Source organism: Leptosomus discolor, chromosome 4, assembly GCF_034619465.1.
Source record: "Leptosomus discolor isolate bLepDis1 chromosome 4, bLepDis1.hap2, whole genome shotgun sequence".
NCBI lineage: Eukaryota > Metazoa > Chordata > Aves > Leptosomiformes > Leptosomidae > Leptosomus > Leptosomus discolor.
Genome location: NC_141394.1, coordinates 25,737,616 through 25,747,372, shown reverse-complemented (window position 1 = coordinate 25,747,372; position 9,757 = coordinate 25,737,616). Strand labels below are relative to the sequence as shown.

Genomic DNA, 9,757 nt, shown 5'->3' with positions numbered 1-9,757 from the left:
TATATAAGTAGACTACTTGGATGGAATAAGCATTTTTAAGATATTTGTTCGGTGTCACATTACTAGCTCCGAAGGTCCTCAGTGTCTCTTTTGTTTTCTTGCAGATGGTACAGCTGTAGAGGAAAGAAAGACTTGTCTTCACAATTTGCTTTACAGTATCTGAATAGTGAAAGCACAATGGACACTTTTTAGAGTTTTACAGAAATAAAAAATCATCTGGGAGCAAGAACATTGGACTTCAAGGAATAACAGGGTAAACTGGTAAACCCAATTTGGCCGTACAGCTTGAGAATGAATACCATTGAGACAGCAAAGCTTGAAGAGCACATGGAGGGTCAGAACAATGACACTTCTAATGGCTACTCGCGACCTACTCTCTCGGTCAGTGAAGAGAACAAAAATGGCACTAGCAAACCAAAGGGCTTGTCTAATGGCTTGCGAAAAACAACAAAGAAATATCCTGATTACATCCAGATTGCTATGCCTGCTGAGTCTAGGAACAAATTTCCTCTGGAATGGTGGAAAACAGGCATTGCCTTTGTCTATGCTCTCTTCAACTTGATTCTAACAACTGTCATGATCACTGTGGTCCATGAGAGAGTACCTCCAAAGGAGCTAAGCCCTCCCTTGCCTGACAAATTTTTTGATTACATTGATCGTGTGAAGTGGGCTTTTTCTGTATCAGAAATAAATGGAATGATACTAGTTGGATTATGGATATTGCAGTGGTTGTTTCTTAGATACAAGTAAGTAGCTATGTTTATTTTTTTTTTTCTCTGCTGTATGTTTTCAGAACGTTGGTTTCCCTCTTTCACTTTGGGTAGAAGAAATCTTGCCATAGATCTGTAGCAATATTGTAGAATAGGGCTGAAAGGACAATGACAAAGGGATGACTTCTGTAGAAAATGTTCCAGTGTCCATGTTGGAGATGGAAGCACAGGTTTATTGTGATTATTCAGTAATGTTTTTTAAATCTGAATTTCTGACATTTACATGTTACTAGTAAAATTTATTCTGGGATTGGGCTTTTCAAAGTCTGTTTACTGTCGTGGCAATGTTTAAACAGGGGTAATCAAGATAATGTAAAAAAGCTCATTCAAATTTGAGGAGGAACCCACTGTCCTCTACAGCTAGAGTAGAAGCTTTTTGCTTTTTCTTCATTTGCTTAAACTAGACGTTTTTAAGTCAAGTGATTGGTTATAACATGGGGCTAAAAAGAGGTCACTGAGTCGAGGAGGACTATGCCTAAGTTGGTTAGATAGCTTTGGTGTGGGAGCTTTGCGGTGGTTACGTGCTGCTGTGAGCTAGCAAGACTGAAACCTGAAGAAAGAGTTTTTAATGTTTGATTTAGAGAAGTGTGCAGTGAAGAGCAGTGGGTGGACCTGCTCTTTTAATTCTAGGGATTTAGCTATCTAATAAAGCTGGAGATCCATAACTGTTACATGTGTATCCTGTGTGCGAACTTTGTATTCAATCTTCCCCCCTTTCCCTTCCTTTCAGATCAATAGTGGGACGCAGGTTCTTTTTTATAATAGGAACTTTGTACCTGTACCGCTGTATTACTATGTATGTTACCACCTTACCTGTGCCTGGAATGCATTTTCAGTGTGCGCCCAAGGTAAGCGCCTTTACTTCTTAATTCTTGCCTTAGTCTCTGCCTGAGTCCTTATGGCTCATTACAGCAAATGGAAAATAACATTCCAGGTGTTATTAAATAACACAAATTACTTTCAGTTGATGTCTTCGGAAACAGACATAGTGGTAAACCACAAGTTGTGTGATACAGAAAGAACCTCAAGCTGTTGCTGCCGTTAAGATGGGGAGAGTACCTATATTGAAATAGTGCTGCTGCCAAATCAGTAAACTTGCTTCTGAGGCTTAAGCTAATCACTCTAATACTGCAGCAATATTTTTTCTTACATGATGGGATACCTAAGTTCAATATTGTAATTCATAGGCTGATACGCAAGCTTGTATTGCAGTATCCTTTTAAAGAAACCTCAGTGTTATTGTATGCTTTGTCCTATTGCTCATGCTACTTTGTCAAGAGCTATCACAGTACCTGAAGTCAGCTGCCTGCCTCTGCTTCCAACCTGCAAAATGTATATAAATGACTAAAACAAGTTCAGCTGTTTAAATGAGCTGATACATACAGAAACATAGATGCTAATATTTCTACAAGAATACTTAACTACACTGACACAATTTTTTTTTTAAGTGGTGACACAAATTCTGTTACTGACATTTTACATTACTAATAAAAAGTTGTAGACATATAATTGTCTTGGAACAAACTGTGTTGGCTGCACTGAAAGAACAGCACACTTGAGAGAGTAAGAAGCAGTTTGGTTGTGCACTGAGAAGATAAGCATTTTGTAACCTAAAAATGTCAGTGTGCTTGGGGGATAGATCTGTCACTTGTTGGGTGGGATCTCGTCGGTCCTGACGTACAGTATGACATGTTTGTTCAGTCTTACTCTTTCACATTGGGACAATTTAGGAATATAATGGATGAACTATTTTTCTTACGAATTGGTATCTATTTGAAAAAGCTTTATTTGCACACCGCTATTTCAAAGACTCAACTGTTTCGTTCTACTAGCTTGGGGAATGACTTTGTGTAGTAGACTGTATTGAGGAGTGGGAAGAGGTAAGCAAAGGAAAATATCTGCTGAAATTGCATTTTGCTAGCGTTAAAACAGGGTGGATTACTTGAACTCTGAAAACCTTGACAGCACTTCTGGATTTCCTTTTTTGTCCGATGTAAATATTTTTCTGATTATGAAAAACTCATTTATCTTTCTGTCTTGTTTATTTTTTTCCCCTAGAGTTAATCTTTAAACAGCTAGGTGAAACGGAGTGTTTGCCTAGTATCTATGAGAAATCAAAAGCTGATTCTAATGCATGTTTTAAAAAAAAAAAAAAAAAATACTCTAAATCTGAGTAAGCCCTAACAGATTTTGTAACCAAATCTAAGACTAAGTAAGTTTGAGGTTTTTGTCCTCTAGAAACGTTGCTCAGTTTTCAACAGAAGTGGAACGCAAGGTTGTACTATATTGGAACCAATTTTGAATCGATTTTATCCATGCTGTCAATGACTATCATGAGATACCTCACCTTTACCAATTTTAATGTTTACTGTTTCAGTATATTCTGCATCTCATTCTCATACAATGCATGTTTTAAAATAGCGTGGGACAGCATAGATAGAATGCTAGTGTTATCAAGCTGGTCTTTAGCACCCGTCAGCTTTGATACGCATGCTTACTTGTTTAAGAAATTTGCCAAAGAACATAAAGATGACTTGTGTCCGTTTCTCCCTGTCTCCCTGACTCCACGTATATTTGAACAAGAAGTTTATTCAAATCACTTATGGTGTGTCTTAAACTTTTTTGGTACTTTTTTTTTCATGGTGTTCTAGTTGAATGGAGATTCTCAGGCAAAGGTTCAGAGGATCCTGCGACTGATTTCTGGTGGTGGTCTGTCCATAACTGGATCACACATCCTGTGCGGAGACTTCCTGTTTAGTGGTCACACTGTGGTGTTAACGCTGATCTACCTGTTCATCAAAGAGTGTAAGTGAGGGTATTTCAATTCACTGTGCTTGTTCAAATTACATAATAAAAGTGCATGTTAAACTGTTGCCCTCAAAGTTACTAGGTGGCTGTACAGGCTGTATGTGTATGGGTTTGAGATACAAATCATGACTTTGAGTGAAAATGGAATGTGGGTGTAGTGAAAGTGATGTGGCCTTTAATTAAGGGCTTAATGTGACTAGACATGTCACTTCTGTCTTTTTATAAAGTGTTTACTGGTCGAATGAAGCAAGCTAGCTTTTCATTCTTCATTGACAGGTTACTCAAATTTTGTGTAAAATGTACTGTAGTTAATCATGCAGATTAACTCTGTGCAGGTTGGCTGCTGTACATTAGGCTTTAAGGAATTTGTGTGGCTTGAGCACAGCATCTGCGCGGTATATTAGTTACTGCAAACAACGAAGAGTCGATTCATGCTCCTTGGATGTCTTCTGCTAAAGACTCCTGCTTACACCTCTTGGAGTTGATAAGAATTTGGCAAGCACACAGAAGATGTAGTTGGGGTTATGATTTCCCCCTCTGCTTTATATTGCTATGGGGCATGGAGGGAAAATCTGTCTGAGCTACACACACGGCATCGATTGAAGCTTTGGAGAATTGAGCACCAGCTTCTAAATCTGATAGATGGTAAGCAATGCTTCTACCATGGGAACTTGGCCACTCACAAATGCGTAGTGGGGAGTTCCCTTTCCAGTTCACACGTCTGGAATTGGAATCTTCTCTCCTACTCTTGTGTCCCAAACTATGCAAATGCTAGCTTGGCTCATGGGAGTGTGTAATTCTCACTGAGACAGAAATAAGACTAGCCAGCATGAGTTGAATGCCTTCCTTTTATTAAAATGTTGAGGGAAGGAAGCATTGCAGTGCTACGTTCTTCCTTAAATGAAAAGCACAATGCAGAACTGCCTGTTTAATATGACAGACTTTAAATCTGCAGATACGAGACGTTCTTCTTCAAACAGTGATTTAAGATGCTGATTATAGTGGGCTGATTCTTAGGCCTAGGTCTTTCTTGTAGAGTGAACATTACTGAGCGAATGGTGTGTGCAACTTGTCAAAATTATCAGAACAGTATTAGGAAAATAGATTAGTATAGATCTAGGTCTGTTATTAACAAATAATGGATTTGTTGTTTGCCTTGTTTTGTGTATGTTATTGCAGCTTAATGCTGGTCACATACTCTCTAATATCTGTACTACCAGGAAAGATGGAGATAACACAGTATTTTCAGAGCTAGTAGAACTCACGTACTTTTATCTTAGGAGGTTGGAGGAATTGTATTGTACAAATTCTTGTAATAAGCCCTTTGCTGCTTAATTGCTAAGCATATATTTCAGTGGAGTTGTGCTCTATAATGAGAAATGCATGGCTTTCCTTTTTCTGCCTTCCATATAATTAGTAAAATGTTATCTGAGCAAGGGCTTAAGCCCTGTAATTGCTCTGAATTAGAGATGGCTTATGGTGTTCTTTTCTGCTCTTTTCATGACACATCTTCAGTGCAACATACATTCTGAGGTTTTTATGGTTTCTGCCTTAGTGGATTTTTTGCTCTGTTCTTCTCTTCCTTTCATCCTTTGCTGCTTCACTTATCCCCACACACTCCAGCTTTTTTGCCCAGAATAGTTACTTACATTTTTAGCCTTGGTATGTCTGTCTTGCTTGGGGCTCTTTTCATCAACTTCTTGATGTGACTTGGTTCCTTATCTTTTTTAATTTGTCTTTTTAACCAGTAGATACAGATTTATCCACAATGTTTTCCAGTGAGCTAAGAGAATTTACTGTTTTGACACTTGCAGCAAAATTTAAGTCCTCGTACAGTAACTATTTTGCACAGGCCTCTCAAACTACTACTGGATAGGCTTGTTGAAATCAGTAACTTTTCTGCTGGTATTGTGTGAAAGTAGAGGCTGACTGTTGCCCCACAAGGAAAGGGGTGCCAAAACCTCCCACTGTGAGTGAAATGAAGCCAGTTAGCCTGTCAGAAGTTATGAATGGTTGTTGTGACACCCAAGGCATTTTTCAATGGGGAAAGAAGGGCAGGGGAACTTTTCCACTGAAGTGGCTTAAATTCATTTTGAAGAATAGCTTCACTCCCATTTGTTAATCTTTAATGAAAGGGTGTAAGTTCACGTTCTATACTTCCCCATACAGTGTATTCAGTTTCACAGAACAGAGGTTTCATGCAAAGTAGTTAAAACCTAGGAATTAAAATAAAGAGTGTCTCTTCCTGTTTAATCTGTGCTCAGGTTTTATCAGTTCTAGTCATTTTACTTGAGCATAGACTGTAAAAAGAACAGAGATTCAATACACCCAAGTAAAATAATCAAAGTTTGTCTTGCCTCAATTCTGTCTCTTCCCCTGCACCCCATGCCCTAAAAGTGATATAACTGGAAAACTTTATTGATTTGATTAAAACACACGTGACTGTGTTGCCTATCTCTTAACTGCAAGCTCATCTTGGGTTCATTTTACAAAGACCTCAGTAAGTTTGCATAATTCCGTAGTCTTGTTTTCGGTGTCAAAACAAGGTTCTTGTACCAGTATGGTTTAAATGAGTTATGTTCTGAAATTCAGAAGCCTCAATTAAATCATCTTTTTTATCTTTTCCCCTTCCCTTTGTGGATTGCTGTAATAACATATATGGCTTTTTTTGTGTGTTTTTTCCCATCACCTCCCTATTTCATAGATTCGCCACGTCATTTCTGGTGGTACCACTTAATCTGCTGGCTAATGAGTGCTGCTGGCATAATTTGTATCCTTGTTGCTCATGAACACTATACCGTAGACGTCATCATTGCTTACTATATCACCACACGGCTTTTCTGGTGGTACCACTCGATGGCTAATGAAAAGGTGAGTAGCAAATACCTTTTAGAATCAATGTATAGCCTGCAGTTGTTCATACTGCTCAAAGGCCAAAATTAGTTCTTAATTTTGAAATAAGAATGGAGGTTCCATGTTGAAGTTTAAATAAATTGCCTAATTAAATAAATTAGGCAAGAAGTTTCACTTTCCTGTGGTTTAAGTAAATACTTAATGGATTAAGATGTTCTTTTTTGGTCTGTCCCTGTTACTGAGTTAATTAAAATTTTATTTTTCATAAAGTTATTTTTGAAATTCCTGATATTTTGGCTTAAAAACATTTTTTTGAACTTCAAGGTTTTATTGGTGTAGTTGATGTATAGAATGGCCCTTGTTTGTCTAAGCTTATGAATAAACAGTATTTTATTACTGAAATTTCTGACCAAACTATATTACCAAGACTGTCCTAAAATTCCAGCGACCGTTATTCCATAAATGTCACTAAAACTGCATTGTTCAGAGGGTATCTGTGGCAGTTGTTTGAAGAACCCTTTCAAGTAGGAGCATAGCTCTCAAGCCATTTTAATCTAGTTTTCAACTAGTAGTCCTCAATGGAAACATGACATCCTTGAAGAGGCTTATGTTGAAAAAGACTGAAGTGCTTTGTCTCCCTAAATTTTGTACAGCAACAAAGCATCCCTTTGTGTTAAAGGTGGTCAGTTCATAGTATACATTTTGACGATGATGTATACACTATCTCAGTACTGTGTTTTTCTAGGCTAAATGTACCTCATCTTTGCAGAAATGCATGCAAATATATTGCATTTTTGTAGCTGTCTTGACTCAACACAATTGATTATAATGCTTTAAACTGATTGTCTGCTTCCTTTTCCTCTTTACCTGCGTGTGTCAGTACAGACTTTAAAGGTCTCTTCGCAGACAAATTTCCTCTCTCGAGCATGGTGGTATCCAATATTTTATTTCTTTGAGAAGAATGTGCAAGGCTCTGTTCCTTGTAGTTTTTCCTGGCCGATATCTTGGCCTCCCAGCTGCTTCAAATCTTCATGCAAAAAGTATTCACGGGTTCAGAAGACAGGAGAGGACAATGAAAAATCTACCTGAAGAAAAGAAGGAAAGCATCTGCTCTGGTTTTTTGTTGTGTTTTTTTTTTCTTTTACCAAAACATAAATGCTGTAACCAAAGCTCTAAAGAGGACTACACTAACTGAAGAAGTGGACCAAGCTTCTGTGCAATTGATTGGAAAGACAATTGTAGCCACGCATATTGCCATTTCATATGTTTTCCTATCATCGGGCTGTACAGACCTATTCTACTCTTCAGTGCTAGTAGAATGCACCACTGATGGGATGTTTTTATTAAAGAAAAAATTGAGCAGGACTTTGCTTTACTAATGAGATAGAGGTGCCAAAGACCACATTAACACTTTCATTACTAACTGTCACTCATCCACAGAAGCACCCAAAAAAATCTCATCTTCAGAGTTTGGAGTGCGTAGGGGCAAAAACATGCTAAAATGCAAAGGCACGATGTCGGCATATTGAAGTATATTAAAAAAAAACAAACAAAAACAAACAAAAAAACAAAACACAATTGTGGGAAGTGGTTTGTTGTGTTATGCTTGCTAATGGAGGTAAGGCCTTTGTGTGACTGGTACAGCTGGACGTGAGTCTTGACTTTTTTACACCCTGTGGGTATGAATATCTTACAACCCTGAAATGCTACTTAACGCCATTATCTCCCATATGTTCTACTATATACCAATTTTTACATTTTTATTAGTAATTTTATATTTAAACTGTTGTGCTACCTGATAACTTTGCAGATTAGGAATAGCTGCTAACATCAGAGCTCAAGGAGCCTAACTTTTTATTTTTAAAAAAGGACAGTTTCAAAGTCTAACTCATCGCGGTTTGGCCTTGTGTATATAGCTATACAGTGCCTATCGGTATATGTACATGCATATACACACAAAAGCACACGCTGCTGTGTAGTAAAAACACATATTAAACAGAACTACTTACTAGGAAGAGTGATCATACAGTTCTTAATTTAGACAAAAGTCCTACAGATCTCACCTGCTTGAGGAATGCAAGGCCAGGTCTAAAATAGGGTTATCTTTAAAACAAACTTTTTAATTTTAGTAGCTATCTCTTGCTGAAAATATGTAGCAAGTTTGCTTGGGAGCCATAGTTCTGCATTCGATTTCTTTTTTTAGCTGTTGGTGCATGTTTCTTTGACTTACTGTAAAAAACCAAAACCAAACCAAAACAAACAAAAAAAACCCCACAAACCAAAAAAGTGCCGAGGTGCAAACCTACAACAGTAGCATTTCTTCAACTATTACCTAAAACCATTTTGCATTAGATGACACTGTGGTGGAACTCGCATGCAGATTCATTTTTTACCCAGCATTTCAGTCCAACTAAAATGGCTATCCCAGCAAGTTGGCTGAGAGTGTGGGAAATTAGTATGGCATAAGCATGTAACAAAACCACAGACTAACAGCTACCTGGTTCTTGTTGGTCTTTATTGTTTTGTATTGTTGGGAAAGCAAACTAGAAAATTAGCATACCGTGTTTAACCGTTTATGTTCTGTGTTAATTTCTGCAGTTCATTCAATTTTACTTTCAAATCTTCATTAAAACCTGATAGCAAAGATAAAACTGCATTGTGTTGAGGTGATGCTAATATAAAGGAAATGCTGCTTATTTTAAGAATGTCTGGAACTGAGTGGCAAGTGTGAACACAGTTTAAATAATGACAGCTTGTTTTTAAAAAGTCCAGTTTAAAAATGCAATACAGAGTATTCAAGTATCTTTTTTGCAGTTAAGGGGATCAATTGCTATGAGTTGTACACGAGAATATTATTGATGTGCATTTCAAATATTTTTGTGCATTATCAAAGTAATACAATAAACAATGTTCCTTACAATACATTCTTGGTAATATTTAGCTAAGAAAGAAATTCTGCTGATGTATGAGTTTGGGGTTTTTTTTTTAATTATTTAAAATAAGCTGCTTAGAATCTTATAACATGTCCCTGGAAGTGTTATGGACATACCTGTGTTTTCATTTGCTTGCTCCTGGCAGACCTTGAGCAGCTAAAATGCCGGTAGCAAAACACTTACATGAAAATCCTTTTTCTGTATCATATAAATGAATCTGTTCAATGTCAGTCTGTAAATCTCCCAAGATACTTGTTATATCAATACTACTTAATAGAGCATGATTTTTTTTTGGAAGCTGAATTCTAAGCTTTATGATATCTTAAATACGGTCATGTTAAGCCACTTGTTTAATACTATCTTTTAGAAATCATGAATGAATTTCATTAATGG

General features: G+C 37.2%; 1 protein-coding gene across 1 annotated transcript; it reads left to right on the top strand.

Annotated features, from left to right (window-relative positions):
- Positions 1 to 291: 291 nt before the first annotated feature.
- Positions 292 to 7,520, top strand: SGMS2 (sphingomyelin synthase 2). The gene is made up of 5 exons (XM_009949567.2): positions 292 to 746; positions 1,501 to 1,618; positions 3,422 to 3,575; positions 6,283 to 6,449; positions 7,317 to 7,520. Exons 1-5 carry the CDS (start codon positions 292 to 294, stop codon positions 7,518 to 7,520), a joined length of 1,098 nt encoding a protein of 365 aa, XP_009947869.1.
- The last annotated feature ends 2,237 nt before the right edge of the window (positions 7,521 to 9,757 follow it).

Excerpts from the sequence above, each read along its gene's own strand:
- SGMS2 (XM_009949567.2), top strand. The coding sequence starts at position 292 with ATGAATACCATTGAGACAGCAAAGCTTGAAGAGCACATGGAGGGTCAG. Across the intron at positions 747-1,500 it reads TGGTTGTTTCTTAGATACAA|ATCAATAGTGGGACGCAGGT; the intron begins GTAAGTAGCTAT and ends CCTTCCTTTCAG. Across the intron at positions 3,576-6,282 it reads CTACCTGTTCATCAAAGAGT|ATTCGCCACGTCATTTCTGG; the intron begins GTAAGTGAGGGT and ends CCTATTTCATAG.